The 23,206-nt window shown below is 33.6% G+C and overlaps 1 protein-coding gene across 2 annotated transcripts in view; it reads left to right on the top strand.

The window, feature by feature from the left end:
* The window catches only part of Mtmr6 (myotubularin related protein 6), a 37,494-nt gene that overhangs the window by 5,880 nt on the left and 8,408 nt on the right, over nt 1–23,206 (top strand). The window contains exons 2-10 of one of the 2 annotated variants that reach the window (XM_046448042.2): nt 7,026–7,142; nt 11,960–12,122; nt 14,089–14,246; nt 14,446–14,574; nt 17,247–17,381; nt 18,057–18,170; nt 19,389–19,521; nt 20,440–20,549; nt 20,937–21,062. In XM_046448042.2, the coding sequence (XP_046303998.1) occupies nt 7,026–7,142; nt 11,960–12,122; nt 14,089–14,246; nt 14,446–14,574; nt 17,247–17,381; nt 18,057–18,170; nt 19,389–19,521; nt 20,440–20,549; nt 20,937–21,062 (1,185 nt within the window). The remainder of the gene's footprint in view (nt 1–7,025; nt 7,143–11,959; nt 12,123–14,088; nt 14,247–14,445; nt 14,575–17,246; nt 17,382–18,056; nt 18,171–19,388; nt 19,522–20,439; nt 20,550–20,936; nt 21,063–23,206) is intronic. The other variant, XM_046448032.2, reaches the window with a different exon arrangement.

The raw sequence follows: 23,206 nt of genomic DNA, 5'->3' as shown, positions 1-23,206 counted from the left end.
CTCAGTGGTGGTGACCTGAAGGAATTGTAGTTGCTTCTTAAACATGTCCCTTAAAACATTTCTAAGAAAAGCCTGGGGAAATCTACAGCCACATCTGTAAAATACATTTCCTTTTTTTTTTTTTTTTTTTAGAGAGAGAGAGAGAATTTTTTAATATTTATTTTTTAGTTTTCAGCGGACACAACATCTTTGTTTGTATGTGGTGCTGAGGATCCAACCCGGGCCGCACTCATGCCAGGCGAGCGCGCTACCGCTTGAGCCACATCCCCAGCCCATTTCCTTTTTTTTTTTTAATTGTTTCTTCTTTAGTTATACATGACAGTAGAATCCATTTTGACAAATTACACAAGCATGGAGTATATCTTGTTCTAATTCATATTCCAGGACCTCCATTTCATTCTTTGGTGAAAAGGAGAAATATAAAAAAGCAGTTGTTTTAAAAATTGACTAAATCTATAGGCTGAAATTTGTATGCTGATATTTTAGCAATGAAAAAGATCCAAGTTTCTCTCTTTTGGAGGAGGGTTTGCAGCAAATAGCAGAATAATTAGCATATTTTCTCAAAACTTATTTTCTTCAGAACTTAAATACTAAATAAATGTTTTGGAATAATTTCAGATTAATTTTAGTATCTGTAACATCCATTTGCCTATTGCTATACTGAAGCAGTTACATGTAATGAATTTCTACTATTTTCTTAATTTGAGTTTGATTTTGCATTTAGTAAGGTTATAAATAATCCTTAGCTTATTAGTCAGATATACTTTTCACTCAGACTTATTTTTATTTCTCTGTGCCTGATATTAATGAATGGTAACCAAGCTGATAAGCTTAAAGTCTTTATATCTTTATTTCTCCTTTATCTCCTTCCTCCTTTTCACATTTGTTTTGTTACATTATTAGTCTGAGACTGTTCTTTTCTTGTCACAGCTTACTCCAGAACCCTAATATTTCTCCTAGCCACCCCTAGATTGCTTCATTAACCTCTTACCTGGTTACCCCTACCCAATCCAGCATTTTCTCCATAGTGATTCTGGAATGATTTTCAAAACCATATCTGTCGGGCTGGGGATGTGGCTCAAGCGGTAGCGCACTCGCCTGGCATGCGTGCGGCCCGGGTTCGATCCTCAGCACCACATACAAACAAAGATGTTGCCGAAAACTAAAATAAATAAATAAATAAATATTTAAAAAAAACCCATATCTGTCATGTAGTATAGTGCTTAATGACCTCTATTTGTATCCTTTTATCTACAGCACAGGCTCTACATTAATACTTTTCGCTCATCAGGTAAAATGCCATTCCTCACATATTGAAATATAAATGCTTTATCTCTATTGAGAATTTTGTATTTTCTTTCTGTTTCTATTAGTGAAGGAAGTATTGTTTATTTTTTATTTTTATGTTTTTTATTAGTGCATTATAGTTATACATAATATTGGGGTTCATTTAATTCGGGTTCATTTTGACATAAACATATATGCATGGAATATAATTTATTTTATTTTTTATTTTTTTAAATTTTAATTTTTTAATTTGTTTTAATTAGTTGCACATGACAGTACAATGATCTTGACATATCATACATTTGAATCAGATGGGATATAATTTCTCATTTTTCTGAGTGTACAGGTTGCAGAATCACATTGGTCATGCAGTCACGTATATACATACAGCAATAATAATGTCTATTTTATTCTGCTGTCCTTCCTTTCCCCCCAAAGGAAGTATTGTTGATTCTTGCTTTCAGCAATTTGTATTAGGGAAACAGTAGTTATTTTTCTAATTATAGAGTACATTGGAATATTGAATTTGCTTTTTAAACTTAAATACACATCCTTCATTTCTCCTTTCAAACCTAACTGAATAGTACAATCTACCATACCAGATTACTAACTGAAGTAATTTTGCAGATACTTCTTTGAGCATTTTATTGCTTATATTTATCAGACAAATAAGGGTAAAATATCAGACATTTATTATCCAACCTTACTACAGCCCTCTGAGGGAAAGTTTATTGCCCATATTTTACAGATGTGAGCATGAGATCCAGTCAGGTTGTCCTTTAGTTGATAGTCAGTAAATTTTTATTGAGTGAATTAGTAAACTTTCTTTACTGGTATTACACACACACACACACACACACACACACCATTTTGTGAATGTGAGTGTATGTGTGCATGAAATGCAGTTGTATATTTTAAGCCTTCAAGTTATATTAAGTTCCTTTAAAAAGTGGGAGAATTAGACATGTCAGGGCCTTAAATATTAGGAAAAAGAACCTAGAGAGAGAAGGTAGCTCATGTGAGTTCAGAGCATGAGGGATTAATTTGGAATTAAAGGAGAATCAGTTCTGGGGCTGGCGTTGTGGCTCAGCAGTAGAGCACACACCTAACAAGTGCAAGACCCTGAGTTTGATCCTCGGACACAATACCTTTATTTGTTTATTTTTATGTGGTGCTAACTACAAATAAAAAATTTAAAAAAATGTTAAAAAAAAAAGAATCAGTTCTGTAAGAGTGAGAGCTGAGCACAGTGATGCATGCCTATAATCCCAGCTACTTGGAAGGCTGAGGCAGGAGGATTGCAAGTTTGAAATCAGCCTCAGCAACTTAGTAAGACCTTTTCATAAATAAATAGGTTGCAGTGTAGCTCAGTGACAAGTGACCCTTAGTTCAATCCTCAGTATTGTGAAAAAAGAATGAGCAAGTGAACTTTTTAAATACAGAGTCTTTATCTCTGTCTCCTCAGATGACTGAATGGAGTTCAAGTGAGGCTTGGAATTTGCACTTCTGCCAAGTTTTGGAGATTATTCAGTTGAGGTTTGACTCTTGAATACAATGGATCAAAATTAATAAAGGGGATTTCAGATAATATTTAATGTAAAACTAGAGGGAATCAGGAAATAGGGTTAGTGTTGGAAATAATATTTTCTGTCTGAATTTTCCATCTTGATAAAGATCCAGTAGAAAAGAACTCTGTACTATACAATTATACTATACAATTTCAAAGGAAGAGTGATTTTTCCCTAATTGGGTGATAGGGTAGGAATAGAACTGACAGCCCAAACATGTATTGCCAAAATAAATAACTATGCAGATGAAGCAAGTTGAATAATAACTGTGTTCTACTAATAGTTTTTCTACTTTTTAAACATTTTTTGTTCATTTATTCATGAATTAATACCCGATGTTTACCCACTTTATAGGGAGGGAAATGGCAGCTGAGAGAAATAAGGAATGTACAGTGGGATAAAGAAAAATCCTATTTAATGAATACCATGAATGGCTTCAACAAAGGGCACCACTTGAATTGTGGGTACCTTCCATTTTTTTTCCCTTTGGGAAATATTTCCTCTGAGGCAGTTCATCTTGGTTCAACACTTACTATGTCAAACACTATTCTAGCCATTAAGAGATATTTAGAAATAAGAAAGAGACAGTCCTCACCCTGTAATATATTACAGTTTTTAGTGGGAAGGACAGACCTATGAACAGATGCTTTCATTCTAACTTAGCACTTATTTTAATAGTAGTGGAAGGAGCTGATTTTGAAATATTTAGGTGATGGAATTGGTAGGAATTAGTGAATATCATGAGTCAAGAACTCAGGATGCTTTCCAGATTTCCAGTGTGGGTGACTTGATAAGGATAGAGTAACATAACTTACACCCAAATACAGAATTAGGATCATATTTTTGAGGGGTGAGAGGGGAAATCAGTTCTGTTTTTAGTGTGTTTAATGTTATTCTTGAGACATCCAAGTGGAGGCAGTATAGCCCCAGGAAAGGTGGTCCAGCTCAGGAATTAGACTACACAAGGTTGTAATTGCTATCCCAGTTCCTAGCTTCTACTAGCTGAATGGGAGTACTAATGGTACCCACCACATAGAATTTGTGAAAAAGAAAAGAAATAATGTACATTAAATTCCTATTAGGATTCTGGGCACATAATAAGCTCTCAATAATGTCAGGAATTGCTATTACATGTGTAGGGAGACAGCGTAAATTCAGGAGAGATCAGTTTGACATATAGTTTGGGAGTCATTAACTCCCAGATGGCTAAAATAATGTCAGTGACATTATGGAGAATGATCATTGAGGGAAAATAGTAATAAATAGGGAATGGACAGGGAGGGTTAAAAAATCCAGGTGAAAAGTAGTATGATTGTCTTCCATTTTAGGCTTCTGATTGGAGAAATGTTATCGTCTTTTAAAAAATCCAAAAACGAAAAACTTCACATAGATTTTTTTTTGTACCAGGATTTGAACCCAGGTTTGCTCAACCACTGAGCCACATCCTCAGCCCCTTTTTAATTTTTTTTTTTTTTTTAATTTTGAGACAGGGTCTCACCAAGTTGCTTAGAGCCTTGCTAAATTGCCGAGGCTGGCTTTGAACTTGGAATCCTCTTGCCTCAGCCTCTCCAGCCACTGCACCACTGCGCCCGGTTCACATGTACTTCTTTTTTTGGTTTTTCAATATTTACTTTTTAGTTATAGGTAGACACATGTCTTTATGTTACTTTATGTGGTGCTGAGGATCAAACCTAGTGCCTCACGCATGCTAGGTGAGTGCTCTGCCTCTGAGCCTCAGCCCCAGCCCGACATGTATTTATTTTTAAAGTAAACTTTCCTGTTTCATTAATAAACTTTCTTTTAAATTTACTTATTTTTAGTAAAATCCCTTTTAAAACTAGTTGCCAATATACTTTAAAAAAATTTTTTTAGTTGTTGATGGACCTTTATTTTATTCATTTATTTAAATGTGGTGCCGAGAATTGAACCTAGTGTCTCACATGCAAGGCAAGCACTCTACTACTGAGCCACAACCCTAGCCCTCCAATATACTTTTTTATTTTGTCTAAGTTGGGTACCTATTTGAAGTGCTAAAAAATGCTTGGCACACATTGTTAGCTTGAGTAGCGTCAATACTTTATGGTAACTGTTATTTTCATGTTTGTTCATAATTTCCCTTTATATAGCCCATAACACTTTTTTTTTTTTTAGCTTAAGGAAATAAGGTTGAGAGTTATGTTGTGGAATTATAATTGCTATTGTTTGCCTAAGTGCCCTTTCCAGCCAAGTCTAGCACAGTTGGAGAAGAACATATAGTTGTTGATCCCATTTGTGTTAAAAGATGTTTAAGTTTTGATTCACAATATATGACATAGTGATGTTAGATATTTACTTTATGGAAAAATGGTCCCTAAACAATGAAATAAGTCTTAACCTCGAAGAGAAGAAATCTTTATTCAGGTTAGTAGGAAGCTTTTCTTTTTGTTGTAGTTTTTAAAAATTTATTTTATTTAAAAATTTTTTAAAATTTAATTTTGTATTAAAATATGTATATATGTTTAGATGTTGATGGACCTTTATTTTATTCATTTATTTATATGTGGCACTGAGAATTGAATGAACCCAGTGCCTCACACATGCAAGGCAAGCTCACTACCACTAAGCCACGACCCCAGCCCCCCCCCCTTTTTTTTTTGCATTTCTGGGGATTGAACCCAGGACTTGACAGATCTTTCTGTTTTCCTAAATATCAGTGTATAATAATTAGACAGTTTTTGTATATCAAATCAGGTTGACAGTTTTTGTATATCAAATCAGGTTGACAGTTTTTGTATATCAAATCAACTGTCAGACCTGAGTTTTATAAATTAGATCATATATCTAACTTTTCAGAGGAGAATATTCAAACTGAATTTATTACCTTAACTGTTTAAATAAAATTTTGCATCAAAAACAAATTTAATAATCTTCAAGTTTAAATTTTAACTTCTTTGAACAAATGCTGTTAAAGCAGGCTCTCCATGGAAACAAAATTCTGGAAATAAGGAAGAAAGGCTGAAGCTAATTAGCCTTTTAAGTGCTGGTTATTGATTACCTTGGAAATAAATAATTTCATTTGAGATAATGATTAACTGGTTTTGAAGATCTACACAATTTAAAGGAAAATCTATAAACTACTGCTTTAGCTATAGATTGAAGTTTTTAAGTTGAATGATTATTTCACTTTTTTTTTCCCCATAAGGGTAGATAACTTTAAATTTCAAAGCAGCAGTAGTCTCCTGTAGAATTCCTAACTTATCTTAATCCCACTTTCCCCTATGGTGACAATTGTATGTGTGTACTTAAGACATACTGTCATACTGTATTCCTGACTGTCTTAGGTAGTACAGGAGCCTGACACAGCACAGGACATAATCTGTGCAAGGGAATTCAGAGCTATAAAGGAGAAAAGCTAAGACATCAGTAACACATTAGTTTTTTAAGGAGAACTCTTGTTAGGAGGCAGAGCATCAGTATCAGTGAACCTTGAATAATGCTTAGTATTCAGTTAAGAGGAGACCCATATAGGAAAGGACACAGTCTGAGTAAAAAACTAAGAGCTGGACACAAAACCACCATTGTTCTGGTATGGGGGGAACAGAGAGACTAAGCTAGAGTTTGTAAACATTTAATTGTTTCCTGATTTAATTTCCCTATGAGTTTACTTCTAGAATTCTAGATATAATATTTTATATACTTATTACGTGATTGATTTTTTTCTATTTCATATAAAAATGGACCCTTGATTATGAAAAATATTCTTGCTTATTCATACTGCACTCCTTTTTCTTGTTCCTCTCAATATAAATGTTAATGTTTTTTTATAGCCTATTCCCTGTTGGTTACATTTGCAACCAGATAATACTTAATGTGGTTTGTGGTGTATGTGTTTTCCTCCAAAAGATTGATGAAACTTAACATTGATGAAACTTAATATTAAATGAACTCTTTTGTTTTTGGACAAAAGGAGGAAACAATTGAAAATGATGCTTGTTAGTCCCTGGAACAAAAAAAATTATTTATACTACTTTTTAAAATATATATTTTTTAGTTGTAGATGGACATAATACCTTTATTTTGTTTATTTATTTATTTTTATGTGGTGCTGAGGCAAGTGCTATACTGCTGAGCCACATCCCCAGCCCCTATACTACTTTTTGATGTGAAAATAACATCCTTTTCTTTTTTTAGGTTGAACAAGTAAAATTGCTTGATCGATTCAGTACCGGCAACAAGTCATTAACAGGAACACTCTATCTTACGGCCACACATCTATTATTTATAGACTCTCATCAAAAAGAAACCTGGGTAAGAAGGACCACAGCAAGAACCATGAACTATGGCTATTACTGTGTTGTTTTGAATACATATAATTTTTAATTATTGGTTACTTAACCAGGAATTTTGGTGTTTTTATCCTATGCTCCCATCTATATCAGGTATATAGATATCATGTATCTATTTTATCTGTAGAATACCAAACTCTCTACCTCCATAAATAATTTTAAAATATCTATTTGTTCCTTTTAATTTTAAAAAATCTAAATAATGTATGTATATGTTAACAGATCAAATGAATTATTAGGTATATTCCACAGTATTTTTATACCATATCACAATTAGGGTATTTAATTTTGTTTTGTTAGTATAAATATTGTAGTATACATATATTTATATAAGTATGTACGTTTTCAAGTATATGTTTATATGTAGCACGTATACTTTCAAAAAATATATACTTGAAAATGTGTATATGCATATAATGTGCAGTTGACCCTTGAACAACATGTTGGGTTTGAACTTTGCAGGTCCATTCCTATGCCTATTCTTCCTTTTGCAACAGTCTGAGAAAATATTCAAGCTATGTAGCATAAAAATTAAGAAAAAATAGATATGTCATGGATGCATAAAATATATGTAGATAATAGTCTGTCATTTACTACTACAAATATACACAAATTCTTCAGGCACAGTGGCACACACCTATAATCCTAGAGGCTGAGGCAGGTGGATTGCAAATTCAAGGCCAGCTTTGGCTACTTAGCCCAACTCTGACTGAAAACAAATATTAAAAAGGGCTGGGGATGTTGCTCAGTGGTAGAGTGGCCCTGAATTCAATTCCCAAGGAAAAAAAATAATTACACAATGGGGCTGGGAATGTGGCTCAAGCCGAAGCGCACTTGCCTGGCATGCTTGGGTCGCTGGGTTCAATCCTCAGCGCCACATAAAAATAAAATAAAGATGTGTCCACCGAAAACTAAAAAATAAATATTTAAAAATTCTCTGTCTCTCTCTCTTAACACAAATTCTGTTACAAAACGTTAACACTTATCAAAACTTACACTGCAAACACTTATAGGCCATACATGGCACCACTTACATTCAAGAAAAATATAAAGATTCAGTATTAAATCATAACTGTATGAAATTAAGGTGGTGTATACCGTAATACTGTAGTAATTTCATAGCTACCTCCTGTTGCTCAAGTGTAGTTAGTATCCACTTAAAACTCTGGGACACTGATCATAAACAGTTGTGGTTTCTTTTTAGGAAATTGCATTATATTATTGATCTCTCGTGGTTCTCATGTTTTTACTGTATATAATGTATAATATATAAATAGGTATTAGTCAACATTTTATGTTGTATGTAAGGCTCTGGTCAGCAGCAGGCTATTAGCAAAGTTTGGGGGGAGTCAAAAGTTAATTATGGGCTTTTGACTAGGAAGGGGGTGTCAGTGCCCCCAACTTCAGTGTTATTGAAGGGTCAACTGTACAAACATCTTGTGTGTATTTCTTCCTTTTATATGTGCCAGAGTTTCCTTGGGGTATTTGCCTGGGAGTAACATTGCTGGATCTTGGATAAGCACATATTTAAGAATGTCACCTCTTCAATATGGCTGTTCCAATTTATATTCTCAGTATAGTATTACACATTTTCTGCATCCTACATTTGATATTGTCAACTCAAAGATTTTTGCCTGTCCTGTTCGGTATGCCATTGTGATGTTAAATTGCTGATTGGAAAAAGTTATCTTTTCAAATATTTTGGTCATTGGGTTTTCTTTTTTTCTGTTGGATTGTTTGTCTTTTATTTTAAAGGAGTCCTGGATTTTAATGCTTTGTCAGATACATGAATCATCATCCTTAGCTTCTCCCAGTGTGTGGCTTGTCTTTTATGTGTTTTTTTTTTGTGTATGTCTTTGAATTAAAGTTTCAATTTGGAATGTTACAGGTTTTCCATTTTTTAAATGGTTGTAAAGATTCCTTAATAATTTATTCTAAAAGCTTTTTTTAAAATATTTTTTTAATTGTTGATGGACCTTTATTTTATTCATATGTGGTTCTGAGAATCGAACACAGTCATAGTACTCTACCACTAGGCCACAACCCCAGCCTTAAATTCTTCTAAAAACTTTACATACAAGTTGTAGTATATCTGGGAAATATTTTGGTTTATGGTATGACATAGGGATTTTCATTTCTTCATATGAACAACTGACATCATTTATTGACCATTTCCTTCCCTTGGTCTTTAAAGTAAACAGTCATAAATAAAGCTGTATATGTGAAGGTTTGTTCTCTTCTATTTTTTTGGCATATTGACTACAACTATACCAGTACCATACTGGTTTGTTGACTTGCTTCTTAATAATAAGCTTTGAGATGTAGTAAAGCACATCTTCTCAACTATTCTCCATGTTTGTTATGACTGTTTTGTTTTTCCCTTTATTTATTCACTCATTTAGCACACATTTATTAAACACTTACTATATGTTTTTATATCACTATTCTAGGTATTATGGAAAGAATAGCCAGTAATAACAGATATAAATTCTGTCCTGAAAGAGCTCACTTTCTAATTGGGAGAAACAAATAATAAATAGGATAAATAAGTACTATGTGTAGTGATAAGTAGTACTAAACAAGACATAAGAAAGAAAGAGAAATAAGGTGTGGTTTTGTGTCTGTGTGCTTCACAGGGAGAGACTTGGGTATGTTTCTGTGCCACAATGGCTATGCCAGATTTTAAACTCTCGATTTTATAAATGAAGAATCTCAGGGAAGCAGTGATTTGTTCAGTGTCACATAGGCAACTCAAAATTGTAAATGGAACTTAGGCAATGCAGTCAGGGAACTTTGGGTTCAAATCTCAATTGTACTGCTTACTGCTTGGGTTAGTATATCAAGGGGTTTCTATTTAAGTCCATGACTGTAAGGCTGAAGTGGCACCAAACCTTTCAAAGCAGAAGGGAGACTCCTCAGTACCTTCCCCTCCCTTTATCTGGGCTCTCCCCCCCACTCCCTGGGGATGCTCCCCTGCTGACTTTTCCTAACAAATTGTTAGAAAATTGGAACACTTGGAGAGTGCTGCTTGCATAGAAGGTAGAGAACACAGATTTCTGGCATTTTTAATCTCCTGAGGAAGATGGGTATTGCCAGTAAGGAAGGTTGGTTGAGAGGAATGACAGACCCATAGTATCTGCCAAAATGTGACTTCAAGTTTAGTATACCCCATAAAATAGATATACCATCAGATATCATGTAGGGCTTTGTGAATCTTGTATGAGAGAAAACAGGAAAAGCTTCTGGCCTAAAGCATAGAAGGGCCTCAGGAAATTGTAGCTGCTTTTCTTATTTTTTTAAGCAATAGCATCAAGATTAGAGGCTGATTTTGTCTCCCAGTGCAGGGCACCATGTTGCCCTGGGGTGCATCCCTTATAGCACATGTTAGCTTCTCTATATATATATTCTTTTTATTCCCAGGAAGGCCATCCAGTTGACATATGATTGTATCAAGTTAAGGTGCTTACCCCAGAGAAGTTATATTCCCTAGAAGCACTGGATCCCTTCCCTACCTGTTACTTGAACAAGAACTGCCAGGAATTTTGCCTCACAGAGCCTTGTAAAATCATTTCTTATATTATCCACTCTACCTCCTCTTTATTCACCTGTCTCAATATCTTCTGTATATGTACTCCATCTCCTAGAGAAATAAATGAAATATGGATAGGTAATTCCTACACAGTATCGATACGTTGTTCCTGCAGCTGTTTCTTCAGATGTTGGGAATGTAGTTTAGGGGGCAGCAAAAAGATTGTTGTTTTCTTTCTACTATTGTCTTAAAAATGCTGTTTCTCTGAAGTGAAGTCTGTTAGTATGCTATATTCATGTAAATGATTATTTTAATTCTAGAAGGAGTCTTATCAGCCTTTTTTCCTTGTTATCATTTTACAGATGATGATTGTTTTCAAAGTTACATAACTAGATAGTGGTAGAGCCTGGTCCTCATAATTCTGCAAATACATTTGCATCTTTATTGCAGTCATAATAGTGGTATGATATTAAGTTTATTTTCCTTTATTTTCTGTTTAGATTCTGTTATTGTTAGATCATTTCAAGTAACGTATAATAATATAAATGTTAATGTGCTTAATCTTAGCTCCAAGTATGGGCTACATATATTAATAACCCTTACTATATGTAGTTTTAATTTTTATACTTAGGCTTTTCTTGATTACTTATATTCATTTAATCTTACATGTCAACTTTAGATTTAATAAATAATTAGTAAATAAACACATAAATAATTTTTTTGTCCTTTACCTTGTAATACACACATAAAAACAAGGTGGAATTTTTTTGGGATAAATTGATAATTTTGGATAAATTGATCTCTTGCCATAATTGAATTTTGGAACTTAAGACTTTTGTTCTTCAGAAGGGTTTTCTATAAATATTTTAAGTTAATAGAAATGATATTGAAAAAAAGACTTTTTAGAAGCAAACAAAATATTGTTTGCAGGTGAGAATGATGATCATATGTTCAAAATGCCATCAAGTATTGAGTTTATAGTGGGTCTTATATTCATTCACTCAGTAAACATTTATTGTGATAGATGAGAAGGTATCAGGAAGACACATATATTCCTGACTTGGGTATTCAGTCATTTTAAAATTTTGTTTGATGTGTAGCATATTTGATATTTTATTTGAGAAGGACATTCCTAACATTTATGGAAGAGAGTTTGATGTGTAGCATATTTGATATTTTATTTGAGAAGGACATTCCTAACATTTATGTGTTTCCTGTATTGATGAATTGAATCTTTTTTCATGCCATAGATATTACACCACCATATTGCCTCAGTAGAGAAACTTGCCTTGACTACTTCTGGATGCCCACTTGTGATTCAGTGCAAGAACTTCAGGATTGTGCATTTTATTGTTCCCAGAGAAAGAGATTGCCATGATATTTATAACTCTTTGCTACAACTATCAAAACAAGGTATTGTTCTTAGAGACCAAAGCTTACATGCTCAATTTGAGATAGGTTGTGTTAGTCAGCTTTTCATCACTGTGACAAAAATACCTGACCAAAACAACATAAGGAGAAAAAGTTTATTTTAGAGAATCAATTTATGGTTGGCTGACTCTGGAGGTGAGGCAGAGCATCATGGCAGAATGGCACAGCTCATGGTGGCTGGAAATCAGAGAAAGAGTAAAGGAGAAGCCAGGGGGACTAAGTATAATCCCCAAGGGCATGTCCCCAGGGAACTACTTCTTCTAGCCACACCCCATCTGCCAAACAGTTATCACCCAGTAAAAGTAGTCCTTTCAAATTAATCCATCAAATGGATTAATCCACTGATCAGGTCACAGCATTTGTAATCTAATCATTTCACCTCTGAACATTTCTGCATTAACATAAGAGCCTTTTTGGACACCTTATATTCAAATCATAATATGGGTTTAGCCAAGATAATTTAATGGATCTCTCTCTCTTTTTTTAAATACTTTTGAGTTACTCTTATCATTTGGGTACTTATGCATGCTAACTCCTCAAAATAGTCTAGAAATAACTGGTGTGAGTTGCAAAAATGGAATTCAAAGAGGAGGTAATAGTGAGGAAAAAGTAAAGTGTGTATAGCATAAACTGAAGAAGATATATATATATATATATATATATATATATATATACACACACACACACACACACACACACACATAAAGTCTCTTCATAGCAGGTAGCACATTTTGTATTTTTTAAAAATAGTTTTGGTAATGAGAATTGACTCCAAGGGTGCTTTACCACGGAACCATATCCCTAGCCCTTTTTTATATTGTATTTAGAGACAGGTTCTCTGGGTTGCTTAGGGCCTTGCTAAGTTGCTGAGGCTGGTTTTGAACTCAACAATCCTCCTGCCTCAGCCTCCTAAGTTGCTGGGATTATAGGCGTGTGCCATTGTGCCTGGCTACGTTTTTTTTTTTTGTGTGTGTGTGTGTGTGTGTGTGGTACTGGGAATAGAACCCAGGGCGTTATGCATGCAAGGTAAGCACTCTACCAATTTAGCTGTATCCCCAGCCCCTACCTTTTGTATTTTTAAAATTGGGTATTTCACAACCAAGAAGACCTACTTGAAGACAGTATTACTAAATGAGAAGTTAAGGAAGGTCAAGGTCTTCTAATAGCAGTTGGTCTAAAATACTTAATATTGGGATGGAAGAAAAGACAAAAGAGAGGGATGAGAGTGTGAATCCTACTTTAGTAGTTTTAAGATTGGGAGGAATATAGACCCTAAAGAAACATCCTATCATTGCTATGCCCCAGGGATCTGGAGGCTTCCTTCCCCCACATTACTTCAATTACATGTTGAACTGGGTTTTAGTTGAGCATCCTGGATTAGTGACTAGGAGCAGGTCTATGTTTACTCATTTGTCCCAGCACATAGAACCTGTAACATTCATTGTCCCCAGGTAAGCCAGAACTTATAGTAAAGGTGGTTCTGTGACTTCATGCTTATTATTCAGAAGTAAGTGCTCTCCTGAACTCTGTTGTTATTTTTGGTCCAACTGTTTTATAAGACTATATAATGCAATTCCAAGGTCTCCATGCCATCTCTAGTTTTTCATTGCAACATTAGTTTTGTTTTACATGTCATTTGGGAAAAGTGATGAGTAGGAAGTATCTATTTGTGTTTTTTATATTTGACTTTAAAAATCTATAGTTGTTATTAATTTTTATAAAAGACATAAATTGAGTCTTAGATCCAATTTATGTGTGCCTTTAGATATAGTCATTTGCATTACAGAAGTTGAAAAAATATATTAAGTTCAGGTATGTTCATGTATTGCCATCTTTTTGAAGATTTCAAAGAAAAAAATGAAGGAAAAGACTGAAAAATAATTTTTATTTAAAGGGTATTAAGTCTTACAAATTACATCTTAACATTTTTGTATTTCATATTCTATAGCAAAATATGAAGATCTGTATGCATTCTCTTATAATCCAAAACAAAATGATTCAGAACGATTACAAGGTTGGCAACTCATTGACCTTGCTGAGGAATATAAGAGGATGGGAGTGCCAAATTCACACTGGCAGTTATCTGATGCCAACCGAGAATACAAGGTAACTTAGCAACCTTTTAGAGGACTTCAGAAAATGTTAGTACCAGAGGGGCAGAGTGTGTCATAGTAGCAAGTTTTCAATGTATTACAGTTTGATGGCTGTTCTTTGATTTCATAAGATTGCAGGTTTTTAAAGGATTTTTAACCTTATGGTTTTTGAATTGTGAGTAGAGTAGTTATGTTTTGTTTGATATTTACAGATTTGTGAAACTTACCCCAGAGAACTTTATGTTCCCCGGATAGCAAGCAAACCAATAATTGTTGGTAGTTCCAAGTTCCGGAGCAAAGGAAGATTCCCAGTTCTTTCCTACTATCATGAAGAAAAGGAGGTAAGAAGGTTTTTTTTTAAGATTTTATAACTCCCCTTTAGGTTTAAATATCCAAAAGAACACTAATTTTTACTTCAGAAGGCCATTATTATAATGTTGATAATAGAAAAATGCTGGCTTTTCATTTAATTAAAATTTTTAAATTTTACAACTACCCCCAATATAGAAAATTTCATAGCTGTCATCTTCCTTTACCATCCCTTTCTTCCTTCTATTCAGTGACTTGTAAGCAGATAGGTTTTTCCTTTTTGCTATTCTCTCTTAATTCTGCTTATTTGGGGAAACAGGATACTTTGACAAGCCAACAACCACTGAGAGAAGAAAGAGAACCAAGGACATTTAAGGCTTCCATTTTAATAGCAAACTCTTCAAATCATAAGGATTTTGCAAAATGAAGAGGTAGAGGAAGTATCTTTATAATGGGTTGCTGTAATAGGAATTGTTCATTGCTCAGATCTCAGTTTTGGCAAGTTGCTTTTTCTGTTTGTTTGGTAATTTTAATTTTCTTTCCTCTGTTTTCTTCCTCCTCTTCTTTTTTTAACTTATGTTAATTGACAATTGGGCTTTCTAGCATCTCCATTTTTCTTAGGCTTCTTTCCTTCAATCTCTATTTTCTAGATTTCCTCAGCCGTATCTTTATTTTAGCCTGTCTCTTAGATTCTTTATTTTTATGGATAATTTTTTAATATTTCAGTATTGAATATTGAAGCTCTTTTTTTGAATATTTGAGCTCTTTTCCTATTTTCCAAAAATTTTTACTCAGTTTTCTATTGTTGGATATAGTGTCTTAGTTCTCTGAGAAAAAGGATTTTTTTTTTTTTAATAAAAAGAATGTTGTGTTTCCACGTAAGTTATCTTTTCCCCAGAGTTTCTTTTTTTAAATTTTTTTGTCTTTCATACATCTGGATTTTTAACTGGTTTCTCAGCTGTGTACATAAAGTTCTATATCATTGGCTTCTTTTTGATATCTAATTGGTATCCTTAAAGAGGAATCTTTAAGTTTTGCCAGTGTGTATAGTAACTCTGGCTGTGACCCACACTATGGTAACAGGGGTGGTAGGATCTCACATTTTTTGTGAAGACTTTTATTTCATTCTCCTGTTTTGGGGGATATATGGCTTCACTCCCATCCATAGCTGTACCTGTTGTCCAGAGTCTTCAGGTTAATCCTGTATATAGAATTAACTTTGTCTTCAGGGTAAGGAAATTTTTGGAAATCTTAACTAGTCCTTATATAGGAATTCAGCCAGTTATCCTGTGTTTAGTCATAACCCAACTCAGCCCCTGAGCTTTTCTGGGATTTTGATGCTCAAAATACTTTGTTTCTTTTCAACCTAGGGGAGTTAGCAGCTTTCTTCTGCCACAAGTCATTTATCACTTGACAATCTGCTATCACCCCTTTTTTCAGTATTGGAGATTGAACTCAGGGCTTCATGTATGGTTAGGCAAGCACTCTACCACGGAGTTACATCCCCCAACCCTTTTTTAAATTTTAAGACAGTGTTTAACTGAGTTTTTCTGGCTGGCCTAAAATTTGTGATCCTCCTGCTTCAGTCTCCACCATACCTGGCTTCATTTCCCCAAATTTTATTGACATCTCTATTGTTGTTTCCTTTTCTATTCTTTTTGTCCTTGTGATTTTATAATCTTAAACTTATTTTTTTAGAATTTTGATTGGATTTTGGAAGGGAGCAGAGATAAAGGTAAATGTTTAAACAAAAGTTTCTAATTTGCTTTTCATTATTAAATTGTGAGGAGGTTATCCGGATATGGCCTGTTTGATATACCTATGTTTACGTATGTTGTTTATTGGAAAGCTGGGCTGAAAATAGATATTTAATGGCCAACTTAATAAAATCAGAAAGTAGATATGAAAAAATAAGACAGTCTTATTTTTTTGTTTTGTTTTCATGGTTTTGTTTTATATATGAATTTAAAATATGCACAAATATATTTTTGTGTTTACTTTTGTTCCTTTAATGAGATTGTATATAGAATATTTGGGTAAAATTAAGTTGGAGTTGGCATGGATGAGACTGGAAAATAAGTGTCTGTGTTTAAATTTTACATTTTATTCAGGACTTTAAAATATAGTAAATTTAATGGGGAATTCAGCCATTCCCTAGTTCTCAACAGATATTCTTGCCCTCCTAGTTTAACTATATTTTAATCCAAATTTGAATTGAATGTCATTTTTGTTATTTTATATCTCACTTTATAAAAAGATTGCTGTTTCAATTAGAGATTCTGAAAGTCTTTGGGACTTTCAAATGTTTAAATGTTTCTACTTTAAAAATTCATGTTTTACACAATTGACTATTCCTTTACTTAACCGGAATTGAAAGTATCCTATAATTAAAGTAGAGCATAGGATGCAGATATCTTAACTCTATAGAGAATTGACTAAGTGATTTTTCTTAAGACCTAAGTTTTGTTTCTATTAGACTAGTTAAGGAAGCATTTAGTTGTCTTAGGAGAATACTGGGAAAACTTAGGGAACATCGGGATGTTGAAAGAATATTTAATTCAAATAGGATTTCAACATTAATGTATTCGATTACATCAATCTTTTAAACAATTGCATATTTGATTTTAACTTTTGAGTTTTTTTCTCTTAAGCTTTTTTTTTTTTTTTTTTTTGCATAATCTGTTTTCTGTCTTGTTAAAATTAGGCTGCCATTTGTCGATGTAGTCAACCACTGTCAGGATTCAGTGCCAGGTGCCTTGAGGATGAACATTTGCTTCAAGCAATTAGTAAAGCCAATCCAGTCAATCGCTACATGTATGTTGTGGATACCCGGCCCAAAGTATGTAACGTAAATACAGTACAATCTGTTACTTTACTTATCTCTGTTACTTTAATTAATGGGGGGAGGTAATAAATTGTCCATATTTAAAATATCTGAGTCCTGGTTTTAAATTAACCAAGGCTAATAATACAAAGGAAATCAATTCTTTTTTGGAATATCAACTTAGAAGGATTGTTCTCAGTAACCTGGATGGTGATTTCTTATGTCTTCTGATATGTGACACATGCATCTGATACATATATATACACACACTAATTAATTTAGGAAAGCTGAATTTTATAGTGTTCTTGGTAGTATATAGGTCTTATATTGTTAAGAAATACTAAATAGTGTGTAACATATCAAAAGTTACAAATTCTTAACTTGTTTTTATGAAATTTTTAATTAACACTTTTTTGTTAAAATAGTGAACCTTATTCTGAAATATTTTTTTTAAAAAAGGAAAAACAGTGAGTTAATTTAACATTGACTAGAGAATTATGGTGAATAGGAAATTATTGTTCTGTTAGGCATCTATGGTATGAGGCTAAATTTTTATCATTGGGATAGAGTCAGAATCCAGTTTTCTTTTTATGAGCTCAGTTTAATAGCCAATTCACATAGGACCCTGAAATTAAAGTAATTAAATTCTTCAGTGGTAACAGCTAACTTTACTTTTAATTTTTATTATAGCATCGAATGCAGAGCTGGTGGGCTACACAAAAGGACATTGGCAGAATTATAGTGAGAATTTCTTCAAAAGTCTGGAATGATGAGAAAATAAGAGAAAGCGATGAGAAACAGCGAGTGAGCAACATAAAACAAGCAATTTTAGGCAGCTTTGTAAAAGGAATCATTAGCTGTTTTAGAGTAATTCTCATCTTTATGCAGTCTCGCAAAAATAATGGAGAATGCAGAAAATGAGATTAATTTGAGTCAATTAGGAAGTATTAGAAATTGGCAATTGGATAATATTTTGTTAAAAACAGACTAAGAAAGTCTAAGGAGTTCACATCTAAGATATAAAAAGACTTTGAAGATTTATGTCTTAACTTTGTATTCAAGAATTCTAATAGCTCTTACTTATATAATTGTCTTCTACACAGAGAATATATCTTTAATTGCTTTGCTAGTTAAACTTAATAAAATCAAGGAGTGATAATGGAAACATTTTTAACATCTAACTCTTAATTTTACTTATAATTAGCGAGTCAGTAGATGTCATTTAAATATACTTGTTATCACCCTGAGGCCCAATGAAAAGCTACTTTTACTTCCGTTTTAGATTCCTTTTCATCCAAGTTCATAAGCAAAGAATAGTAAAGTAACATTTCATATGAAATCCTAGTCTGAAAGAAGTAAGTATTCAAATCCTAAGTGTACCTGTGATAACATTTGCTGTAATAACCAAAGACCATAGACTTATGTACCTATGGGCAGTCTGTTTTCTCTTTAGAGACTAGTTTATTTTGGGCCTAATTCTTAGAGCTGTATCAGGCTAGCAGGTCAGATGCTGTATTACACAGTGTATGGGTCTCCAGTAATCTCTAATGTGAAGGATCTCCAATAAGTTGGAGGCATGTTTCAGATCTGATTTTCATGAGCCTTGTGGATTTCTGAATGATCATTTACTCTAGGCTTCTTCTGAAGTGAATCTCACAGTTTCATTCTGTAAAAGAAAAGCTTGCTAGCTCTGCAGTCATTTAAGATTTAGATAGGAAATATGCCTTTATTTTTAATTTTGAAGTATTGCAGATAGCTGAATTGGCTTCATGAACTTGTGGGTATTTCCTGTTCAGTCCTTTCCTTTATATGATAATCATATATATTGTTACTTTATAGTAACAATTCTTTATTGTTGATAATGTGACATTTTGCTTACCAAAAAATGGTAGCTTATTTAGTTTTGATGGGTTCCTTCAAAATCTCTTCCAGATAATGACTTATTTAATGTTTTTATGACATTTTAGTAAATCAAAAGATAAAAGTAATTTGTTTTTAAATTTCTAAAATTTTAAATTTTAGCTGAATGCGATGGCCAACAGAGCAGCTGGAAAAGGTTATGAAAATGAAGACAACTATTCTAATATTAGATTTCAGTTTGTTGGAATAGAAAATATTCATGTCATGAGGTCCAGCCTTCAGAAATTATTGGAAGGTATGATTTTTCTTGCTTATAGATAAAATATAATGCTAGTTGCATGTATTATAAAATTTTCTGTTAGTCACATTTAAAGTAAAAAGAAACAAGTAGTATTTTAAAAATTTGCTTAATGTTAAAAACTTGTTAAATGTTGATATAAAAATTGGTAATGAAATATTAAGTCTTAGAAATCAAGTGTGTATTTTACACATAGAACACAGCTATGTTTGGACTAGCCACATTTCAAGTACTCAGTAGTCCTGTCTGGGTTGTGGTGTCTCTGTTAATATAATTTTAATGGTTTTGCAAAAATTGCTATTGTTAGATAGTTATTTTTGAATAGTCAGTGCAATAAAGATTAATTTATGATACTGTTTCTTTTAAATATTAAGATCTTTCCAGTCATGATGTTTTTAAAATTTAAAATAGAAGACTAGTTTTAGTTAAACATCTGCCCTAAAAAATCTATCTATCTATCTATCTATTTATTTATTTATCTATCTAGTTATTTATTTATTGGTACTAGGGATCAAACTCAGGGGTATTCGACCACTGAACCACATCCCCAGCCCTATTTTGTATTTTATTTAGAGACAGGGTCTTACTGAATTTGCCTAGTGTCTCACAGTTGCTGAGGCTGGCTTTGAACTCACAGTTCTTCTGTCTCAGCCTCCCCAGCAACTGGGATTACAGGTGTGCACCACGCGCCTGGATCCTAAAAAAGATTTAAAAGGGATTTTGTATCAATTTCTTTTAAGTACAGGAATGATAGAAAAATGTATTTCAAAATGTATTATTAAGGTTCTAATTGAATCTTTTAATTTTTTATTTTGTCCTTTCTTTTTCAACTTACTTACCTAGAAAAATCTTTAGAAGGATCAGTAGAAATTCTAGCTCCATTCTAACTGAAAAAAATTTCTCCCTTCTTTTCAGTCAATGGTACCAGAGGGCTTTCTGTCAATGATTTCTACTCTGGATTGGAAAGCTCAGGATGGCTTCGCCATATCAAAGCTGTTATGGATGCCGCAATCTTCCTAGCCAAAGTAATTATCTTTCATGTTGAACTTTGCATATATAATGGTTAGGAAGGATGATTTATCCTATTAGGTACTGGTACGTAGTCTGGTCAGGTGACTTTTTATTACTTAGCTCTTTAATAAGGTTCACTTTAATTTGAGCTTTGAAAATATCATATAGCATTCAATACAGATACTTTAAATAAATCCCTAGATACTTTGAGACAACATTTCTTTTTGTTGTTGTTGTTTATTTGCTTTGTTTTTGTTTTTAAGTATGCTATGCCAACATCATTGCAGATATAGCTCTCCTTTGTAATGTGATAGCTGCTAGTATGGTTTTCAAGTAAATAAACTTCAGATATATATAAAAGGCATTCTGCTAGAATCTAAGTATGTGATATTTCTTTTCAGGCAATAATGGTCGAAAATGCAAGTGTATTAGTACATTGTTCTGATGGGTGGGATAGAACTTCACAGGTGTGTTCCCTTGGTTCACTTTTATTGGATTCCTACTACAGGACGATCAAAGGATTCATGGTAAGGATTTATTCAGTTAGTGGTTCTCAAATAGAAGTGGTTTTGTCTCCCCAGGGAACAGTGGCAATGTTAGAAGACAGTTTTGTGTGGAAAGGCAATGGTGTGCAAGTATCTAGCAGGTAGAAGCCAGAAATATTGTTAAATATCCTTATGCAGGACAAATTCATAACAAGGAACTATCTGGCCCCATGTCAATACTACTAAGGTTGAGAAATCTCGAGCCAGTTAGACAGATTTCCACTCATGCTATATCTTTGGCAAAAACTTTAGATTTAGAGATTTGTTTTCCCATCTTAAATGTTACAGTGAATATAAAATTGTAACATTTTGTCTAAAAAATTAATGTAAAACAATGCACATATAAAAATACTTAAAAATTAGATTCTGAAGCAAACTTTCTGTTTAAAACACCTTTATTTGTTAGGTGAGTAACATATTAGGCATGTTTATATGTGAAGATTAAGTTTCCATTGAACACATTTCATGTCTTGTGAAAATAAAGCACTAGTGGGCGTGGTGGCACACGCCTGTAATCCCAGCAACTCAGGAGGCTGAGCCAGGAATATCGAAAGTTCAAAGCCTCAGCAATGGCAAGGTACTGAGCAACTCAGTGAGACCCTGTCTCTAAATAAAACACAAAATAGGGCTGGGGAATGTGGCTCAGTGATTGAGTGCCCCTGAGTTCAATCCCTGGTTGAAAAAATGGCTCTGGACTTTTGTTTTTTACTTTTTTTTTTTTTTAACATTTTGTTTTTAGTAGTAGATGGACATAGTACCTTCATTTTATTTATTTATTTTTACATGGTGCTGAGGATTAAACCCAGTGCTTCACATATGCTAAGCAAGTGCTCTACCACTGAGCCACAACCCCAGCCCTTGTTTTTTGCTTTTTAATATATGATCAGAATAACTTTCAAATTTCACATCTTTTGGTATATTTAATAAATGAAGAAATACTAGAAATTTTTCATAAATTTAGATTTTTTTCCCCCCTGTGCTAAAAATTGAACCCAGGATTCAGTCATGCTAGGCAGGTGCTGTACTACTGAGCTATGCTCCTAGCCCTAGATTTTTTACTTTTTATTTATTTATTTTTGATAATGGTTTTGGAGATTGAACCTAGGGCCTTACACATGCTAGACAAGTGCTCTACTACTAAGCTGTATCACCAACCCCATAGATATTTTTAATAGTGACATCTTAAAGATTTAAAATCACCAAACCCTTTTCAGCACTATTGTTTTGTGCTGCTAACATATTCAGTCTGCGATAGGACATATGGAAATAAGGAAAAAAAATTATTTTACCAGTACTGGATACTGAACCCAGGGGAACCCTGTTCTTTTCTTTTTTAAATTTTTAAATAAATTTATTAATTTGCGGGAACCAGGGATTGAACTCAGGGGCACTCAACCACTGAGCTACATCCCCAGCCCTATTTTGTGTTTTAGTTAGAAACAGGGTCTCACTGAGTTACTCAGCACCTTGCCATTGCTGAAGCTTTAAATTTGTGATCCTCCTGTCTCAGCCTTCTGAGCAGCTGGGATTACAGGCATGTGCCACTGTGCCTGTCTTGTTTTTTATTCTTGAGACAGGGTCTTATTAAGTTGCTAAGGCTCTTGTTTTAGCCTCCTGGAGCTGGAATTTCAGGGTATACTGTACCCATTGCACCCTGCTAGAAATGAAGAATATTTTCTTTGGCATGTTTGGCTTTAATTGTTTGCTGGGCGTCAAATGAAGTAATGTAATGAACGACCGGGGTACTGAGAGTGTCTCGGAACAGGAGCAATGTGAACTACAGCATTGCCCCTTTAGGTGACTGCAGATGATGTTGAAACATGGAGATTAGGGTGTTAGAGTGGGGTCCTGAAGAAGAAAAGGGGCTAGAGTTGGACTTTACCCTCTTTTTTTTTATATTTATTTTTTAGTTTTAGGTGGACTCAGTGTCTTTATTATTTATTTTTATGTGGTGCTGAAGATTGAACCGAGTGCCTCATGCATGCTAGGCAAGCACTCTACCACTGAGCCACAACCCCAGCCCAGACTTTTCCCTCTTTGGGCATTGAACATTAGCCTTTAAAAAACAGTAACTTCAAGTAATTTGATTAGATTTATGTTCTTGAAAGATGGTTTGGTGTCTTGAA

The sequence above is a fragment of the Marmota monax genome, unplaced genomic scaffold (genome assembly GCF_021218885.2).
Source record: "Marmota monax isolate L192 unplaced genomic scaffold, Marmota_monax_Labrador192_F-V1.1 WCK01_AAM20220418_F8-fsc00043, whole genome shotgun sequence".
NCBI classification, from domain to species: domain Eukaryota; kingdom Metazoa; phylum Chordata; class Mammalia; order Rodentia; family Sciuridae; genus Marmota; species Marmota monax.
This window is presented reverse-complemented; position numbering and strand designations above follow the sequence as displayed.